At 43.5% G+C, this 21,532-nt stretch overlaps 1 protein-coding gene across 3 annotated transcripts in view; it reads left to right on the top strand.

Moving 5' to 3' along the window:
- LOC131131869 (synapsin-3-like) overlaps positions 1 to 21,532 on the top strand; it is an 81,172-nt gene that overhangs the window by 4,554 nt on the left and 55,086 nt on the right. For all 3 annotated transcript variants that reach the window (XM_058076853.1, XM_058076852.1, XM_058076855.1), the window contains exons 2-6: positions 5,651 to 6,097; positions 10,646 to 10,703; positions 14,570 to 14,661; positions 20,860 to 21,016; positions 21,417 to 21,506. In XM_058076853.1, the coding sequence (XP_057932836.1) occupies positions 5,703 to 6,097; positions 10,646 to 10,703; positions 14,570 to 14,661; positions 20,860 to 21,016; positions 21,417 to 21,506 (792 nt within the window). In that variant the 5' untranslated portion in view covers positions 5,651 to 5,702. The remainder of the gene's footprint in view (positions 1 to 5,650; positions 6,098 to 10,645; positions 10,704 to 14,569; positions 14,662 to 20,859; positions 21,017 to 21,416; positions 21,507 to 21,532) is intronic.

Genomic DNA, 21,532 nt, shown 5'->3' with positions numbered 1-21,532 from the left:
TGCTTGGCGACCACATCGAATTACTATACAACCTGACTACTTTCATTTGCAGAGAACATAGTCGGAGGTGCGTGGTATGAAAGGAAGTTTAAAAACAGCAGGAAGTTCATAGTGATCCTACAAATCGGCTTTTAGGCTGACTGTACGCATCAAGCTAAGGCAAGAATCTGAGGCCAATGCTGTGAGGTCCAACACAATCTGTTCTGGGTCGTCTATGATTTGTTTGGGTTAAGGAAGTATCATATCTATAGTCACAAGTGTAAAAAGTCTTGAACTCGAGTCAAGGCGCACTTTATATCATTTTTAATTCACAGTGCAAAAAGAAGTTAACCACAAGTATTGGTGAACCAACATTTTTTTTACCTTAGTTTTGAGGATGACAATACAACTTAGCTCTTTTAAAGGAAACCTCATTCATTCATTCATTCATTCATTTTCTACTGCTTTTTCCTCACGAGGGTCGCGGGGGGTGCTGAAGCCTATCCCAGCTGTCTTTGGGCGAGAGGCGGGGTACACCCTGGACTGGTTGCCAGCCAATCACAGGGCACATATAGACAAACAACCATTCACACTCACATTCATGGCCGAGGGTGGAATTGAACCCTGGTCTCCTAGCTGTGAGGTCTGCGCGCTAACCACTTGACTACCGTGCCGCCCTAAAGGAAACCTATTATGATTATTTATCAACCCTTTGTATTGAGTTGTGGTCTCCTATAGCGCAGCAACACACAATAACCCACACAGAAAACTCAATTATGCAGAACTTTGATTTGTGCTTCCTGCCAAAATGGTCTCTTTTAATTTATTCCACCCAAGGCCCGCCTCCGGGATTGGTCACCGGGCCAAAGTGCTTCCTAAACTGTGAACCATATAAGGAAGTCCGCCCCACTGTGACATCACAAAGCGTTTTACCACACCTTTTGAAACTCAGCATTTTGAGCCATCCCAAACTTCTTTCAGGCCTCACTTCCAAACTTTATCTGAAACTTTGGCATGGTTTTTAACACGGGAATAAAACATTCTAACTACATTTTCAGTCAGAAAAGTGGAAAAAGCACAACAGGTCCCCTTTAAAAATTATAAATATGAAAGGACAGCTGGGCAGCGCTGACATAAATATATGAAGAGAAAAACAGTGAGCTGTCTTATTATTATTATTATATATTATCATAACAGTGACTTATTGGGTTTAAAAAAATGTAGACAATGATATCTTTATGTGTCAATTTATGGCACAATAAACATTTCAAAAAGCAACTGCATTGTTTTGCATGAGATTTTTTTGTGGTCAAAATCTCATGCTTTGTCTAGTCTCATGAGTTGGGTGTGTCGTGACACCCCTAATAAAGATTATATCGTAACATTGTTGCCAAAACATACCTGGCTACTGTTGGCCGAACCGCGCCAAAACAACATCAGCAAACTCAACTGTCCTCTGTGCGCTGATATCTCGTGTTGAGGCTGCTCCTTTAAAGAAAAAGCTATCTGATACATTGCCTTTCTTCAGAGACATATTTTCCTGTAAATGTTCATATTCGCTATTGTAAAATCTCAGGAGCATTTCACTTGGAAAGTGAAGGTTCCACTGTAGCAAATCCAAATTACGTTGGAGATCACCAAACAATGTAATGTGGAAAGCAGAATTTCAAATTCTTTTCAGGAGAGTATAAATAAAGTACTTCACCCAAGGATGGTTAAGGGTGTTACTCAAATCAATACACACATCAAAAGCAATTCCACTGTGGTTGGAAGATCTGTATGGGCCAGTGTTGCATTGATTCTTGCCTACCTCTAGAAACTATTGTTTTACCATTTCCTCACTACCTGTCAGCTAGTAGGTGGGCCGTGTTTTATTTTAAATGTGGAATTACTCCACATTACTCAGGAATACTCCTGCTAAAAGACAGGTCAAACACTATCTCTAATTTCATCTCTCTCTCTCTCTCTTTCGCCTCTGACTGGTTTTGCTCCTGAACCCTCAGCTCAGACTGTCATGAATAATAAAAGCCACGTTCGACTGCTCCGGTGTCACTGGGGGAGAAACTTAAAGCGTGAGCATAGAAAACATGTCTATAACTTTCTGAATGCGGGTTTTAACATTATTAGAGCCCTAATAGTCACTTTTATGCTATTATTCTTTGTTTACATCCCTTTGCTGAGGTCACAGCAGGGATGGCTGTTTCTAGCATAGCTAGCTACTGGGCTAACTGGAAAGCCTCTCCAAACTTAAAGTGTTTCAAACTGTGTGTGTGTGGGGGGGGGTGGGGGGGGGGTAAAGAAGCCAATAACTTACCACTTCCACACGAAATGAGAGGAGAACACATAATAAAGCTGGTTAAAGGATTTCTTGGTCGGAATCTGTCTATAGTGTCCCAACTCTAAACGTTCCAGTATCCATTCTTCACAGAGAATCAGTCACTAACATGTGGATGCTTTACGGAGTCAAATGGCCGAGTTAGGGAGGGAAATTCTTTGGTCATTCGATGACTGCGACCTTTTCATTAAGTCCACAATTTTCGGCGGTTATAATTTATGCTATATTATAAATTGTGGGTTGAATGGCCGCCTCCCCTCCAGCATCAACCTGTCAATAAAGTAGACTTTTTAGTGGTGCATTTTCACCTTGTTCTTCCCTGTCCTGTATAACTCAACATAAAAATTGTGCCGCACTGCACACTCGGGTCATAAAAAGCCGTGCACCCTCATCTACAGCATATTCTACATTCATAAATAAGTATGCTGATTTTCATTGCTATTCAGGCTGTGTAAATTGGGTAAAAGATGTAAATCATACTGATGAGATTGCAGGTCATGAATATACATGTTCGCTGTATATTCGGTCCTCTGGTAATTAGTGTCACGCTTTCAAATGTAAAGTCACACAGGGCCATCTGTTTGATGACGCAAACGACAAATCGACCGGAGAGGCCTCGCGCCATATCTTTCACAAGAAAACGACAAATTCCTAAAAGAGGAAGGCACACACGGTCATCAGCAGGGATCCAACACACTGGGGTGGCGCTACTCTGCTTCTTCTACGTTATTAGCGAACAAAGCCTGTTATTATAGCTGCGGTTGTAAGCAAGCATGTTCTTATGGTCCAAAATAGATGGATCATCCAAGTTTCTTTTTCTGAACCTCTTATCACCAGCAGCCATTGGATTATGTAGATGTGGATGTGCAGGAAGGGCATCGTGTAGAGATGGAGAGCTCATGCATTTCTGCCTGATGGGATCACAGGTAGTGAGGTGGCCTTGTGACTCCTCTTTATTCTCATTTTTTGAGTGTAAACTGTTAAAAATAGAGTCTCAAGGTACTGTTTAGACCAGGGGTGTCCAAAATGTGTCCTGCTCCTTTTTTATAGGCCAGCAGCACATTGTAGTAACACATTTTCTGTTGCTTATCCTCATGAGGGTCGCAGGGGTGCTGGAGCCTATCCCAGCGGGCAAGAGGCAGGGTGCACCCTGGACTGGTCGCCAGCCAATCACAGGGCACATATAGACAAACAACCATTCTCACTCACATTCATACCTATGGACAATTTGGAGTCGCCAATTAACCTAGCATATGGAATATGGGAGGGAACCCGGAAACCCACGCATGCACGGGAAGAACATGCAAACTCCGGAATTGAACTCCGGTCTTCTAGCTGTGAGGCCTGTGTGCTAACCACTCGTCACCGTGCAGCCCATTGTAGAAACAAAGTTAAGCATAAAAAAACAGAAAAATAGAGCAAAAAAGTGAAATGTTGATCTTAATAGCTAATAATAACACAAAGCGGTGTCTTTTTTTAAGCCTTTTTGCAAAGTTCAAGCAATGTATAAAAAGTTAGAATGGCCCTCATGTTCCTTTGGTTTTTGCATTATAGGTGCTTTTTGTATTGACCCCGACCTTGCCACCTAATTCAATTCAAAGCAACAAAATTGCAATGCAATGCAAAGTTTTGTTAGACCCGGTCTGACAGGTATGATGATGATTGTGCATGGTTCTAGTTTGCACTGCACTGCATCAAACTGAGAGGTGTTTCTCATATTGAGCTCCTCTCTTGCAGCCAAACAAGGTAACTCAAAAGTGTACAATAAGAGTTCAGGCCCAAGTGGAACAGATTCTGGCCCCCAGCTGTTCCCCTGGCAGAAGCATTCTCCACATGGCAGCACATTGTGCAGATGTAGCATTTGCCAAATGTTATTCCAATCTTACAGGGGCTTCCCTACAAAAACATTGCTGCAAACATACAACCCAGCCCCCCCCCCCCTTCAATACGAAATGTGCACTCACATGCAAACGTCATTTAATGTGATATCAGTGTTGTTTTAATCAGGTTTGGGGTTGGGCTCGTCTCGTTCCTCTCCGCCGCGTTGGCTTCCACATGTTATATAACTGTTTTCATTCCACCCAGAGGCTTCTGTCTGCTCCACAAACAACAGCGCTGTGAATCTGCACTCCAACTTCAAGTCATTAATGCTGAGTTTTATTCCCTCAGCATGCACAGGGTAACCCATTCCTATGCAAATAAGGATAAGCAATATCATAGCTGCCATCCCCTGTGTGGTAACGGCATTCAACATAGTGTATGTATGAAGCCTGGGGGTAATTCCAAGTAGTCACATTTTGGACTGATGGATTGGAAATAGTGCAACTGAACTGCACCATATAGTCGTGTGGACTGCCTGGTTTAAAGACAGAAAGTTGCCTTTGCTCCACTTTCTTCTTTCATTTGAACCCCACATCAAACAGTTAACCCGGACTGCATTTTTCCATCTTAAGAACATAGCCTGACTGCGTCCATCACTTACATTCTCTGCCGCTGAATCCCTGATCCGTGCATTCATCACAACCAGAATTGACTACTGCAACAGTATTCTCTACGGTACACCTTCCAAAACACTCAACAAACTACAATATATTCAGAACTCCGCTGCCCGCCTCCTCACCTCCACCCGCTCCCGTCAACACATTACCTCTGTCCTCCAAAACCTCCACTGGCTTCCCGTTCCCCAACGCATTCACTTCAAAGTTCTCATAACCTACAAAGACCTCTACGATTTGACCCCCCCATATCTCACAGACCTCCTCCATCTACACAATCCCCCGCGTCCCCTTCGCTCCTCAGACTCCAACCTCCTGGCACTCCCCTGTAAGATCAAGCTCCGAACCTGGGGTGACACAGCCTTCTCCATCGCTGCCCCCACCTTCTGGAACTCTTTGCCCCATTCACTCCGTGCTTGCCCTGACCTTCCCAGTTTCAAAAAACAACAAAAAACCCACCTCTCTAAATCTGTTTTTAATGTCTAACTTTTTATACCTGACTGCTGTGCCCCGCCCCGCTTTTACTCTTGTTTTAACTGTGTATTAACGAATGAATGTTGTATTTTAACATATCTTTTACACTGTTTACTTGTTTTTATTCAACTCCATTTTTCTGTAAAGTGTCTTTGAGTATTTTGAAAAGCACCATGCAAATAAAATTTATTATTATTATTATTATTATGCATTACCATCTAGTTCCAATCTACAGAGCAGAATGTGAGTGTATGTCTTAAGGTTTTGTTCATTCATGTATTGAGAGTAAGGTGCTTATTAGATAAATACAGTATTAAGCTGAATTTTACGACCTTCCTATTTTATTAACTGTTTATTTCCTTCAAAGGACTTTTCCACAACACCTCCTTTGGCCTGACCGACCCACCAGCCCCGTCACCATGAACTACCTTCGCCGGCGCCTGTCAGACAGCAGCTTTGTGGCCAACCTCCCCAACGGCTACATGATGGATCTGCAGAGGCCAACCCCTCCAGGTTCATCCACCTCCTCTCCGGCCTCCCCGGCCACAGAGAGGCGACAGCCCCCTGCCTTCCCAACCCAGACTCAGGGCCCGGCTCCAAGCTCCGCCGCAGGGACAGGCAGCTTCCTCAGTTCTTTCTCCAGTGTGGTGAAGAGCGCCCAGATGGCGCAGAATGTCGCAGCTGCCGCACATGCTAAGTCAGCAGCGGCGGCGGCGGCCACTGAGGGCGCTCCAACAGGGAGCAGTCAGCCCGCCAAGCCTGTTGTCCGCAAACCTAAGATCCTGTTGGTCATTGATGATCAGCACACAGACTGGTGAGTACTATTACATCATATTTTTACTTTTTAGAAAATGCATCGCAACATCTCTCGCTATGATGCAGTACTGCAAATTCTATCACAATAATATATAAACACCACTTCCCTCGCCTTTATAAGCTATTAGAATGAGGGGGTGTTATACATCAATATTCTGCCAGAAATTGGGTCATGTCACTCCCTCTTATGTGATTTCTTTAGTTTGTTTTGATTAGTAATGAAGGCAAATTAAAATGCAAACAGGTACTGACAGGATACGAGATCCAATATATACATTGAGCTTCTCTTCCATTGAAGGCACACAGCAGTTCGTTTATCACATTTGCCTCTTCGAATCAATAAAACCACTCTTCCTTTTCATGAATAGCTATTTTGTAGCCCGCCATCAGCGGGGGAGCCTCAACCTCTGCTGATGTGTTAGTCGCCATTTCAAGCCCTTGAATTAATCATCAGCAGGGATCATTACGTGCAGTAGCTAAAGGCTCAACGGGGATCAAGCCCAGGTTTAAAAATGATCTCTAAATTAATCCACCCCACTGACAGCCATATCATGAGCACCAAGACGAGCTTTTTTAAGAAAGGAAGACTAACTCCCCTCTGCGAGGCTCTCAGCCGCCTGGGTGAAATACCCGCGGGGTTTGCTCTTCCTCATCACACCTCAGTGTTTCTGAAATGACTTGTCAGAGGATCATCGTCCATCCGAGGAGCATAACATAACACATTCATCCTCTCCTAGGGACCGTCCTTCTTTAGCGGGAATCACTGACCGGAACAAGGTCTATGTGATCGACCACAGGAACTCCAAATTACATTTTGTGAAACAAAAAATTATATAAGAACACCACCACCGGCCGGAAGAACCCATTACTGACCTTTTTGTGAAATACATCTAATGTTCAAAGGAGATGAATATTGACTATTCAGGAGAAGTAAGTTTTCATATTTTTGTTTTTATAGAGGTCTTTTTTTTACATCATTGAGCCAGGTAACACTCATGTTGTTCCATATATAACCACATGGCGGTGCTGTTGTTCATCTAAAGCCTCACAAACGCTGCTACGTAACTATAAAGCCCATAAAGCGTATTGGTCTTGCAGCGAAACTCTCCGGCCAGTAGATGGTACTGTGGGATAGACTTTGAGGCTCTATTGAGTCTTGTGGGAAATAGTTTTATCCAGTAGTTTTAGTTTTCTCATGAACTGCTCCTATTGTGGCCATTAGTGAATTAACAGCTTAGCGACCAACTTCACTTTGTGTTTTATTTTGTATTATTTAACACAAGCTTAGACATTTAATGCTTTTTATTTGAGGCTTTATTGGCGCAGTTTTTTCAAATACTTTGGAAAAAAATATTTTGTTCTAAGCACTATACTGTAAATCTATCAATTAGATTCCACCTCATAGTCATGTTTGTGTGCTAGGCTTGGTTCCTTTGCACATAAAGCTCAGCCAACTTCAAAATACTTGACAAATAAGTACTGCTTCAGTAAGTAAGTAATATGTCCTTTTTTTACATGTAAACAATGCACTATATGTTTTAACCGAATGTTTAATGCTGCTCCAATACTCTGAGACAAGGGCAAGTCGTAAATAAAAGGGGGACAAATATTTGGCTGCTGCTTTGGCAACGTGTCTGTGTCATGTTGTTTTTTTCTGTCATACTGTTTGCTGTGAGGACAATGTGAAACCTGCTTTTAGGACTTTTTTTCAGGAAACAGGCAGAGTAACTAAGTATGCTATAAGAAGGCTCTTGTCATGTCAAAGAAATGTAATGTTGCCTTCGTGTTGATGCACACAAAGTAGGATGAAATTGTAATTCTGACAGTATATTGATGTTACTGCCAATGAATCTGAATTCCTCTGACCTGTGTTAACTAGAAGGCACGGTGAACATCCATTGCTCTAAGCCTCAGGGCTGAATTTCCCCCTGGGCATTCCAGCAGAGAGGCTTGGGTCTCTGTGGAAACTCTGCTCCGTCCTGACAAACCTGGCCTCCAGCAATGACTGGCACACAAAAGCAGTACACAGCACTGATGCAAAGTCTCAAAGAGCATCGTCGCCGTCGCCGCCACCAACAATCCCTCCTTTTCTTGCCCCTTACGTCTCTGCCGCACTTGTTATCCGTCTCTCCTGGGACAAGATGCAAAATGCGATGCCAAGGAGCTGTCCATCTGTTTGCACTGGGCTTTGAATGATACTAGCGTCACATAGGCCGATTGGGACTTTCTCTGGAAATGTTTTCACTGCTTGGTGGAATTCACTGAACAGCTGAACACCGTTGCACATACACGAAGCTGAAAACACTGCTTTAAAACTAACGAGGTATTTAAAAAGAATGAAAACATATAGTAAGGTCATCACTATCAGTTTGTAATTAATGTGCAGTACCACCACCTACAGGACGGGGGTGGAAGTGTACCAACTGTCTTTATTGTTTACATTTGCTGCAAGGCTTTGTGCACAGGATTACGCTATGACCCAAACATAGGACAGCTGAAGACTCCATGGTCACGTAGTGTTTACAAAGTTGGTCTCACAGTCACAAGTTGGAATCCCTGCGTGTGATATATGTTGTCCCTGTGCGTGCTTGGGTTTTCCCCGGGGACTTCGGCTTCCTCCCACATCCCCAAAACATTCATGCTAGGCTAATCAGAGAGGTGTGAATGGATGTTTTGTTTATATCTGGTGTACCTTGCCTCTCACCCCAAGTCAGCTGGGATAAGCTCCAGCTCACCCGTGACCCTAATGGGGACAAACCGTATGGAAAATGGATGGATGATTTATACATGTGGCTGCACGGCGGACGAGTGGTTAGCACGCAGGCGTCACAGCGAGGAGACCCGAGTTCAATTGTACCCTCGGCCATCTCTGTGTGGCGTTTGCATGTTCTCCCCGTGCATGCGTGGGTTTTCTCCGGGTACTCTGGTTTCTTCCCACATTCCAAAAACATGCTAGGTTAATTGGCGACTCCAAATTGTCCATAGGTATGAATGTGAGTGTGAATGGTTGTTTGTCTATATGTGCCCTGTGCCCTTGGCTGGCCACCAGTCCAGGGTGTACCCCGCCTCTCGCCCGAAGACAGCTGGGATAGGCTCCAGCACCCCCGCGACCTTCGTGAGCAAAGGGGTAGAAAATGAATGAATGAATGAATACATGCAAACTAACGGGTGGCGCCAAGCCAGTCAGAGCTTTTCTTCTTGTCCCACACACACCTGGAGAGCTGCAGCTGTGACGGACTTGTTTGAAAAAAGTGTTTAAGTATTGCTGATTAATTATGTTTGTTTTTTTTTTAAAGAAAGCCCAGGATGCTTAGATTGCAGACTGAAAGAGTGTGCACTATCCCAATAGAGTCGTAGCTGTAGTATAGGATGACATCAGTGAAAGAATTGTTGTAGATTTGTAATCACTATAAGTCATAAAAATATAAAAACTCTCATTATTCATTGACTTGTGCATGAACCTTTATGCAAAACGAGGAATATATTCTCCTGGTGCATATAAAAAGCAGTGGAGTTGACATAGCGGGTGTGGGCACAAGAGAGAAGGAAATTCCGGACCTCTGAATGTTTACACGTGAACATGTGCAAAGCCCAGCGCCTTGTAAATTAAAGCGATCACTCAGAGTGACGACACATTTTGCAATATCTTGAAACGCATACCAGTCGTATTTGGCCAATGAGCCTTCGGGATCGGCCGCACGCTCCCTTGACTGTGGTGGGCCAAGGTGACCGGGGGCACTGCAAGTGTAGTATGTAGGTCGGTTATGTTTGAAGATTCACTGCTTCCAAAATGACACAGAATGAGACGGCTGGAGATTTTAAACATTTAAGTCGCAACAGCTGGGATATGTTCACGAAGAGATCCCCCTCAGCGACCATAATGAAGGGTAATGACTGCATCTTAAAGGACAGATGTAAGGGCATGGAGAAGACACGTGGAGGATTAAAAAGAAAAATGTAAGGGAAAACTTATTTTGCCGCCAGCCAAATCCCAAACAGCTTGTCCCAGTGACTGAAGGCCTCCAACATGGAGGGGAGATCCTCTGATATAGTCGCATATCTAGCCTGGAGCTCTTGACAGATTGTTGATGGTCCCACGGCTGCGAGGGGTTCAATGCTGAGACCCTCTGAGTACTGGGACACAACGTGGCTCTAAACACAAAACGACACAAATAACTTTATGTCAAATTATGTCAAGGTGTACACATTGGATGCGAATAACTGCTGTTTCTTTATGACAGCACACCGTAGCATATTTCCATGCACGTGCTATGTTGATATTAAGGCCACAGCGTCTAATCACGGAAAATGTGAGCTTGCAAGGTATTTAGGAAGGTCTGTTTAAATGTCTCCTTAAGTCAAATAAACAAAAGGATATTTTTGGAGCTTGTTATGACTCATAGGAGAGTGTTACGTGCATGACACAGTACTCTTTGGCATCGGTTTATGCAATGTTTTTGGTTAACTACCTCATTAAATGGTTTGTGATTTTAAATGATGCTTTATTGTTTGTAAGTCTGAAAGGGTGTCTTCTGTTTGCTTGCAGGGCCAAGTATTTTAGAGGCAAGAAGCTGAATGGGGAGTATGAGATCCGAGTGGACCAGGTATGGAATGTTATTCATATGTATAACACATGTAGTCGCTCATAAAAGTGAGTAAACCCCTCACATTTTGCGTCTTCTCAGGGGACAATTAATGCTGGAATGAAATACAAATATTTCTCTGCAATATTGAAGGGAAACAAAAATTTTCAGACATTTTTTATGGCCCAACAAGCAGTAGCTACAAATGGAATGACTTACAAATGAGACTAATGGTGTTTTTTCAGCTCATTTTATTTGTTTTCATTTTAAGTTCAATCAGGTGTCTGTATGCAGAATGCTGGTGCCAGCAACTCATACGGTGGCTTGTACAGATAAATACATTTATATTAGCAGGTTCTCAATTCATTCATTTTCTACCGCTTATCCTCACGAGGGTCGCAGGGAATGCTGGAGCCTACCCCAGCTGTCTTGGGGTGAGAGGCGGGGTACACCCTGGACTGGTCGCCAGCCAATCACTGGGCACATATAGACAAACAACCATTCACACTCACATTCATACCTATGGACAATTTGGAGTCGCCAATTAACCTAGCATGTTTTTGGAATGTGGGAGGAAACCGGAATACCCAGAGAAAATCCACGTATGCACGGGGAGAACATGCAAACTCCACACCGAGATGGCCGAGGGTGGAATCGAACTCGGGTCTCCTAGTTGTGAGGCCTGCATATGCTAACAACTCGTCTGCCATGCAGCCCCATTCTCAATTATACATATTTCAAAGTAATGTAGAAAATAATTGAGAACCCCTTGGCTAAAGTAATAACATACCAGGTAATTTAACAACAAAAAATGTATTTCCATACACAGGACATACTGTATATTTTTCATCTTCTTTCATCGCACCCACTTCCGACAGGCAGCCACTTGTACCTGTGTAAATATACCCACAAATGTGTCTAGACACAGCATATTTACAGTGTGCAGATAACGTCTAAATTACCTCCAATAAGCGTTAGGTTATACATCTGCAAGCCATTGTTGAGACTGCAGCGGCCTTTGAAATGGAGTGGTGGGTTTTTATAGGCGAATGAAAAAAAAAAGTTGCACTTTACAGCCTGTTTGCTCAACTCTCTACTGTTGTGGTCACATCCTCTCTTCACGAGCTGTATAGATTGGAGTCTCCATGTTTCTATTTCATGTAAGAGATTTGCTTTGTAATCCCAGGGTGTCACAGCTACAGAGCCCCTATGAAAATGTTAATGAGGCCCCTTAAATCCACCAGCGAGAAGGGGGGGTGGGTCAGAATGGGTGTTTGCACCATACGAGCCCCTCAAAAGCTGAAGCTGACCTACTTAGATTTTGCTGGAGCCCTCTGCTCCTTCCAAGAAGCCCTCCAAGTTGATGCTAACAAGTCGGTCGGTAATTGCCTTCAGCGGCCAGCCTGCTTTGTGCACCTCGATGTGAAAAGTTGGCAACGTAACAGATGAAGGTGTTGCGCTTTCTGTTTTTCTATCCCATTGAACATGTCTACTTTCTATCTTCATGTTATAATGCATAGAGACAAAAATACTCACATTGCAGTGATTTGATGTTTAGCAAGGATAAAACTATGATCTTTCATAAGGCTTCTTCCCATTTACTTGACCCAGTTTTAAGATGAATTTGGAAGACACCTGTGTAACCCCCAAGTAGATGTAATTAGTGGGTTCCGAACCAACTGACTAATAATATAGGAGACTGGATGTAAATAACAAGGAATGCTGACCGCCGTGCTCCAAAAACAGCATATATTTATCGAAATTATAAAACAGACTTTGAGTACATGCCCCGTAATATCAAAAGTGAATCAATGTGCACAAATAAATGGTTTGGCAACAATGTCGTTAACAAATAAACAAATAGGGCAGTTAAACTCGAGGAACCCGTGTTTGTCATCTGTGCAGAACTTGCTCCAGATGGATTACTTGTTCTTTGTAGCGTCTGTCTTATGTTTGATTCTACAATGGACTATTTCACTCTAGAATAAAAGTGGTAGTGTGGTAGCGGTAAAGTCATTCATTTTCTTATCCTCATGAGGGTTGCGGTGGTGCTGGAGCCTATCCCAGCTGTCTTCGGGCGAGAGGCGGGGTACACCCTGAACTGGTCGCTAGCCAATCACAGGGCACATATAGACAAACAACCATTCACACTCACATTCATACCTATGGACAATTTGGAGTTGCCAATTAACCTAGCATGTTTTTGGAATGTTCTCCCCGTGCATGCATGGAGTCATGCATGCACGGGGAGAACATGCCATGGACGCCATGTTTGTTTATAAGTGAGCTCAGGGGGACGTTACAACAGGTCGTTTGCAGCACATCACAGAAAAGGAGGGCTTGATTTGCTCTTGTTAAGCCACCTACAGTACAGTATCCCATTGTACTGTTATGGGAGCTATTTTTTTATTATCGGTCGTATACATTTTTAGCATGTGAACTGTTGCATATAACCAAATGTTATGCTTGTTAGCATTGAGCAACTGCATCAGAAGTGCCACCCTCACATGACGCATCGTTCATGAATCTACGTATTTCTCCTCACACTTCACGTTTTCCTTTCCAAGTGTGTTTTTGTAATGTGTTGCCATGGCACGAGGAAATGCCTCCTATCCTAGCTTTTAGGCCCTAAGCCCCCACACCAGCCTCTTCATCCATTATTGTTACCATTACCATCACTGCAGTGATCAATCTCAGTCCATGTTTACATCGGATTTTCTTATCAGAGGTAAAGATGGAGGGCATGTACAGTATGCATTTAAGCGTGCGTCTGTGCATGAATGTGTTCAACACAGCGGCGGGAACACGGATGTTCCTTTCTGAGTTGAGAATCAACAGAAAGAAAAAAAGTGCATCATGTCCTTGAAGCAAATTGAGTGTGACTGACACCTCATTGTCCCCTAAATAAGACGACGGCGTTGACTCGCCCCCTTTGCTCTTCCCCTGGGAGTGAAACACATTGAAATGAAACAAGTGGGTGTTATTTCTCTATAGGCAGGAAAAATAAACATTTGTGTGACATCAGAACATTCTTTTCAAAGATGACTCACTCCCTCACACACTGTTTATTTACATCTCTCAGTAAACATTGCTGAGGATTTTTATGTTTTTTTGTACATGAAAGATTTTTTGCACATATAAAATCCAACAAAGCAGGCTTAAAGCCTTAAATGATGGTTTGCCATATGAGAACGTGTAGATAGGAACAGACTTAATTTGCTATGGAAATTGGCAGATTGCGTTGAGAGGAGGGTCAACTGGAGGACTTGGTTTTCTTTCTGCATGTTAGTCTATATGTGATGTCAAGAACAATAGACAACCTTCCTTTGTACAACTATAAGATCATTGGGGAAATACAACGTGGGATGTACTCCTCATATTTCAGCAAGGGACAATACTATAGAAATGAAACTTGGATATACTTTAGAGCGTCAGTACACTAGCTAGGAGGCTTCACAGCTAGTTCAATTCCACCCTCGGCCATCTCTGTGTGGCGTTTGCATGTTCTCCCCGTGCATGCATGGGTTTTCTCCAGGTACTCTGGTTTCCTCCCACATTCCAAAAACATGCTAGGTTAATTGGTGACTCCAAATTGTCCATAGGTATGAATGTGAGTGTGAATGGTTGTTTGTCTATATGTGCCCTGTGATTGGCTGGCAACCAGTCCAGGGTATACCCCGCCTCTTGTCCGAAGACAGCTGGGATAGGCTCCAGCACCCTCGCGACCCTGGCGTGAGGATAAGCGGTAGAAAATGAATGAATGTTTACAGTCATACAGTCATCACACTTGACTTTTGTGTACAATTGCACATCCAGCATGTGAAATGAATCACAGATGCAGTAAAATGTGACTGAATGATTTACAATGCCCCATTTGTCTTTCCCAGGCAGAGTTCTCAGAGATCAACCTGGCCTCCTATGTCGGTTCGGGGTGCATGGTGGACATGCAGGTCAACAAGGGTGGCACAAAAGTGGTCAGGTAGGGAGACTCCGTTCTCGTTTCTATGTCTGTTCTCCCTCAGTAAGAAAAATGATGAATTATTTAGCTCATAGAAGTCAGGTGCTGTTCACATGATGAGGTTCAGGTCTTAGTGTTTGACACTAATATAGTCACACTGTTTTAAATCTGTTTTCACGTACCCCCATGACAATCTATGTATGTACCCCACTTTGGGAATCAAGGACATGAGTAATGTCCTTTGTTCAGTTTGCAGCTCCAACAGTAGCAGAGGTCAAACACGTGAAGCTGTGTATTTAAATAGACGGCTCTGTTATGTTAAATCAGGGCTCAAGGAGAGTGATGATCAGCTGATCAGGGTGGCAAAGATGACTTCATCTTCTCCCCACTAAACCTCATGTGACACTTCGTAGGTTGTCCAGCTCTCAAATCATTGGCAAGAGTAACGTCGCAGACGAAAAAATCTATTGTACACAACCACTGATCCTCTGCAGGGTGGAATAAATTGCACTAGCATAAATGGTCTTCATCTTAAATGTTGATTTCAACCCAGTGCTTGTCATCTCGTCCTTCTTGTAGAATATGTATCTTATTTGGCCTCCACTTCACCCCTCTTATCAGCAGAGAAACAAATTGAACATGCAGCTGGCGTGTGGAATAAAAGAGGAATAATCACAAACTAGAAACTACTGCTCGTCAAAATTGACATTGAGGTTACTGTGTGTGTGTGTGTGTGTTGTATAATTTTGGCGTTATCGCTATAATGATAGAGAAGGCAAATTGGATGCAGATGGTGTGACTGCCGCCTTATTCGCGAGCAATGACATTCATTGTCAAACTGTTGTGGTTTTATGACTCTGCCCTTGTCTACGAATAGCTCTGAATAGCACCAAGCGGCCCCGGCAGCTTGATGACAAATAAATGTCCTCTAAATGAAAGTTTCCAACCCAAAAGTGAGACTAAAAATTCCTGGAAATGGAGGAAAAACAGCCCCCGACAACCTTGACGGCGCTTTTTGTCACAGATTAAAGCGAAAACAAAGTCTGTCTTTGATAGGGACGCCAGAGGAATGTTGTAGAATGTCGACAGATAGAGCAAAGTCATAACACCAATTTCTCAAACACAAACAAAACACATTTTTGGTGCGGTTGTGAGAGACTGACTATTCAGAAGTCTTGCACTTTGACACCGTTTATTGTATTGTACTGTATTTGCGTGCTTCTTCAGGCTGGTGTGACCTTTCACCCCTGTCTGGGTGACCCTTTATGCATCCTATTCTTCTCCAGGAAGAAGTTCTGATACTTTGTTGTCAAAGTATGATCACCTCATGGTGAGCGTGGGTGAATCATCCTCTATCTTGGCAGTCAAATTCATTCATTCATCCACAAAACATAAAAATATATTTTGACATTTTTTTAAATGCTGTTTGTGTATTTCAGTAAAGTGGCTTTTCCTCACCTGAAGGACGAGGCGTATCGCTGCATCCCTGTCCTTCAAGTACCTCCCGCATGACATTTCTATGTATTTTATTGTCCGATTGGCAAGAATAATGATGTGACACCTACATTAAAGACATTACAAAGGCTGTAGAAGTCTGTAGTGCCTAAGCCAGATTTAGAGAGACTAATCGATGCCTTTGTGTCCAGCAGGCTACACTACTGGACAGCCTTCTCACCGGGCCCTGTACACGAGCTGTGAAACAGAATGCTGCTGCTCGAGTCCTGACTAGAATATGAGCAAATTAGTCCCATAATCATGTCTCTGCACTGGCTTCCTGTCGCTCAGAGAATAGACTTTAAAACAACTCACCTTGTGTTGCCAAAATACAGCCCTGATATGTTAGCGCACCATGAACCATCTCGGGGAGTGGTCTCCTGTGGGTGCCCAGGATTGGGACTAAACAGGGTGAGGCTGCGTCTCAGTACCCTCAGAGAGTAACCGGCTTTGTTCTCACTTTGCCTGCATTATGAAGTTTTGCGGTATTTTTTCTTTTTTTTTTTAAAGTTTGCTCTGTCACTTTTGCTCAGTGTCAAAGCTGCACACCTGAAACTGATAGTTGCCGACTTGCTGCTAAGCTACTCTGAGCTGTTGTCCCACGAGCTGCCCATCAAGCAGCTGTCAGTGCCTTGTCTTGTGATTGTCTTGTGGCTTTTCCTTTGCTACACCCCTTCCTGTCATTTGCTGTCCAATAGCAATACCAAGCTAGAGGGGAATAAGCCCTTTGTGACACCTTTGTGACATCTTGGCTTTCTTTACACTCTTAAAGGCTGCTGAACTTTGTTTACTATTATTGCCTGCAGGATCAGTACATTTTCAAGAATGAATATAAACAGTTGCTACAACATGCAACGTGGCATGCAGTAAACAGCAAACTAGCACACCACAAGGTAGTGTCATTTCAACTTGTTTTCTGTGGCACTGCTTTAGTCAGCCCTTTGGAGTCTCCACACTCGGCTGCCAAAACCTCCAGCAAGCCGCTCAGCTTGGTTGGAGCACTGCAAGTATGATAAGCCACAGAGCTACAACTCTGTACACCATCGTCCCCCACACACACTTTTAATAAAACGTGTTGATTAATTGGTCCGCTTTCTGTTTATAGAGCTTGTTTTACTACGACACTTGCAGTATCGGTTGCTTGAAATGTGCACATAAAACTAAATAGAAGTTGGGGGTGTTTCTGCTTTGTAGTGTGGAACTTTTATCACACCAAACATCAGAATACAAAAAAGAAAACCACACAGCTTGTATTGCTCTTAAAGGGGCTAATTAACACTGGTCGTGCCAATGAGGCTACTGTAATGAAAGAAAATCAATTCAAGCTTATTCAGCTCGTGTTTTACAACACTTGAAGTCATCAAGTTGCCACACAACAACAAACATACTGTATATCAACAAAAAAAACCTTAAACAAAAGTTAATGCAGTTAGTAAACTCGGCGCTCTCACATCAGTTTCTGAGCTCTGACAAAATGTGTCCGACAATGAGTGCTCCTCCACGGGCTGGTGAGGCCGTAGGCAGGGCCACATGTCCGGCTTCTCTCGAAATACAACTGAAATAGGTGCAGATTCTGGAAGATCTAGAATGTTTTCTGTGCGGGTTATTGTGTGTAGCTGCTCTATAGGAGTCCACAACCCAATACAAAGGGTCGAAAAGTGAGCATAATAGGCTCCCTTTAAGGGTTTTAAAATCTTCCGCCTTGGTGGCAGGTGTACCAAAAGTTAATTTCCGATGCAAGCAGGCCACAGCCAGATTTCAGACCACAATTGAATTGAGGCAGACAGATTACATAAGCAGATCCTTGTCTGATTTTTTTTTCTTACTATGCAATTTTTATAAGGCTTAGTCTGCCCCGTTTTTAGTTACCTCAGGTGACGATTTACTACATTTGACCACACAGAGCTAATTCAGACACATACATACCACAAGACAAGCCTTAATACCCTTTCCACTGAACCTCTTTAAGGCCCATTTTAATCAGCAAAGGAAGTGGCTGCCCAGAGCAGCCTCAACACCTAATACTACAGACAGGTTCATCTTGTTACAGAGCAAATAAATCCCATTCACAGACACGGCTTTAGGATGCCAGGGGGTGGTTTTCTTCTTAGGGGCACTGTGGCTGTAATGAAAGCATGCATGGGCCAGGAGGGCTTGCCCAGCATCTCTGCTTTTGTAATAAAACCATGAATACAAATGGCTGGGTGATTCTCTCTACGCTCATTTCCTCCCTTTGCCAGAACTGATTAGGTGCTCGATTGCTCTGGCAACCCTAACCCTTATTATCTTCATTTTCCACACTTATTGCAATCGCTGCTAAGCAGTCGATCTTGCAATGTACTGTGAATGCTCCAATTAACACCTGTGTTCAATTAACCCCAGTCTCCCCTACTCACTGGACGTGTGGTCTACGAAAGCAAATAACTGCCAGGGTCTCTTAATTAGCACCAGGTCTGAAAACACAGCTGTGGCTGTAGGACACCTCCTGATGTAGTTTTTATTCAATCCACAAGACAATAGCTGTATTTAAAGTATGAGTGGTCAGCATCTAGCAGTTTTATCTGCCTTGGCCTTATACTTCCTGCACTGTTGTTTACAGTCATTTAGACCCACAGTTAGATCCATGTCTGATCATAAAAGCAGATGAAAACCGGCATGTAAATCTTTTGCAGGAGAATTTTAAGTCACCATTCTGGTCATTTCCCCGTTGTTATGGAGATGAGCCTTGGGAAGGATCCGGAGCTCCGGCAGCCCTCACCAGGCCGCCACTCTAGAATGTGAGCCCTCTGCCAAATGAGCTCTGGTGCCACGGGGCCTGGAGCCACAGCCACAATTACAACAAGTCCTATATTCAGGCCACCACAAAATGATGCTAAACTTCAGTGGGTCTCTTCACACAAGAGGAGCTGGCCTGTTTTGGGTGGGATCATTTACTGTGAACATTATGAATCATAAGGTACGTTTTTGGATGTTTTCTTTACTGGGGATGCATACTGAAACTCTGTGTCAAGTCTTAAAGATGAAATAGCCATTGGTTTTTCACGTCTGTGCTAAATTAATGCAGACTCAGCTACCTGCAACAAGTGCTTGAAGGTGCTATTGTGCAAGTAACTCTTAATGCACAAAGTAATCATTCAGACTTACTTATTTGTTGCACACAGAGCAAGGAACAACTTTTTCATTTTTATTCACGTAGCCCCTATGGCAATTGGGGGTACACAGACCCCACTTTGGAGACCACTGCTCTATAAGAGCACCAGCCTTATCACCAACCTATCCAGATCTACACAGTCTTGTTCTCAAGTTTTATTTCACCACTAATAACCCATTTAAAAGCCAGATTAGCATATCAAGTATGAGAGAGTGAGGAGGTGAGCAATTTGGATGGTAAAGCATAAACGTGTCACCCACCGGCAGACGTTAATGGCTCACAATCCTCGACAACGTCTTCTTACATTTTCCATGTACAAAGCTGTTACAGGGCCACTTGAAAAGCCTTCCACAGCAGAGAGCAGTGGGAACTGGCAGTTCCAATGATGCAGCACTCGAAGCTGTTTTGGTTTGCTACCCTCAAGGACCAGTTCCATCCAGTATTAATAACGGGTTTGCAGCCTCCATGACTGAATGCAGCGGCTGGCGAGCGACACTGAGGACCGATCTCCTCTGAGCCGTCCTGTCAAACATAACACTTATAGTCGTTTCAAGAGCCCGTCTGTAATGGCAGTCATCAGCCTGAGATCACGCTGTGTACGCTCATGTACATACATGCATATTTTCATTTCATGTCCTCTGTTTCTGTGGTATACACTATCACATTATCAAATTGACTAAAATCCATGCACATGTTTGTGTTACCTGTACCGGAACAAACTTCACTACTGCCAAAGTGAATTTCTTCTTTTCCATTGAAGGAGGTGAGGGTTTAAACGAGACCTCCAGGTACCTGACGGGTTCCTTGGCCCTTAGCCCAGAGCAATTTGTTAGGGAGGATTAGGTTGTGTTAATTGGATAGATAGTCCAAAAAGATTAGGTGCTCTCACAGGCATTTCTTCACCCCTTCAGCTCAGGCACAGCTGGTGTATAATAGAGCTGCCGAGTGTGGACACAGGTCCAGATGCGGTGTATTAATGTGCTGACAGAGCTGTTGGCTGTCCGCCACCATGGCTGAGACATGAAGCAAAATCTGTGTTGAACATAAATGTCATTGGCGATAACAATAATAACAGAAATGCATTTTATTTGCAAGCGCCTTTCAAGGCGGGGTACACTGTGCACTGGTCGCCAGCCAATCAAAGGGCACATATAGCCAAACAACCATTCACACTCACATTCATACCTATGGACAATTTGGAGTCGCCAATTAACCTAGCATGTTTCTGGATTGTGGGAGGAAACGGGAGTACCCGGAGAAAACCCACGCATGCACGGGGAGAACATGCAAACTCCACACAGAGATGGCCAAGGGTGGAAATGAACTCGGGTCTCCTAGCTGTGAGACCTGCATGCTAACCACTCGGACACTGTGCAGCTGGATGCTGAATTCATGTAAGATATTTGCGAGAGGGAGAAGGTAGATGATGAAAAGGAAGGGTCCTGGGATAGAACTTTGAGGCATGCCTGAAGTAACAAGGGCTAATTAAATGGTGCTAATTTCCAAGCTGACCAAACACTGCAAGTTAGTAAAGCAGAGTCAATGATGTGTTCCACATCTGCGTCTGTGTGCAGGTCCATCAAACCGGACTTTGTCCTGATTCGCCAGCATGCCTACAGCATGGTCCCAGGAGAGGACTTCAGGAACCTGGTCATTGGCTTGCATTTTGGCGGCGTCCCAAGTATCAACTCCATCTTCTCCATCTACAACTTCTGCAGCAAGCCTTGGGTGGTAAGTCAATTATTAGCAGCCCTCTTTGCTCTACTTTAACCTTCTCCGTTCCCTCAGCAGCTGCCTCTGACTGATTTATTTGGGTGTTTGAATTGAGCTGGAACACCTGTCTCTCTTGCAACACAGGTGACCTCCACAGCCACTATGAATGACTCTGCAGCTGAATGATTCACAATACCATTGCCAGCCACGGTCTTGTTGCTTATACATTTTAAATCAGGGGTTACTCATTACTTACTTTTGCAAAGCTAAGAAGGGGATATCTTAGCATGTATAGACCTACATTGTATCAACGTGGCCCCTTCATCCTTTTTTTGCTTTTTTTTCTGTATGAAGTTTCAACACCCCTGATTTCAAGATATGTTTGCTTTAATGAGACAATTCTGCATTTGTCTTGCAGTTTTCTCAGATGATTAAGCTCTACCACTCACTCGGTGCTGAGAAATTCCCCTTGAATGAACAAACCTTCTATGCCAACCACATGCAGATGGTAAGTTCCTTGTCCTTTTATGTCAA

The sequence above is a fragment of the Doryrhamphus excisus genome, chromosome 7 (genome assembly GCF_030265055.1).
Source record: "Doryrhamphus excisus isolate RoL2022-K1 chromosome 7, RoL_Dexc_1.0, whole genome shotgun sequence".
NCBI classification, from domain to species: Eukaryota; Metazoa; Chordata; class Actinopteri; order Syngnathiformes; family Syngnathidae; genus Doryrhamphus; species Doryrhamphus excisus.
This window is presented reverse-complemented; position numbering and strand designations above follow the sequence as displayed.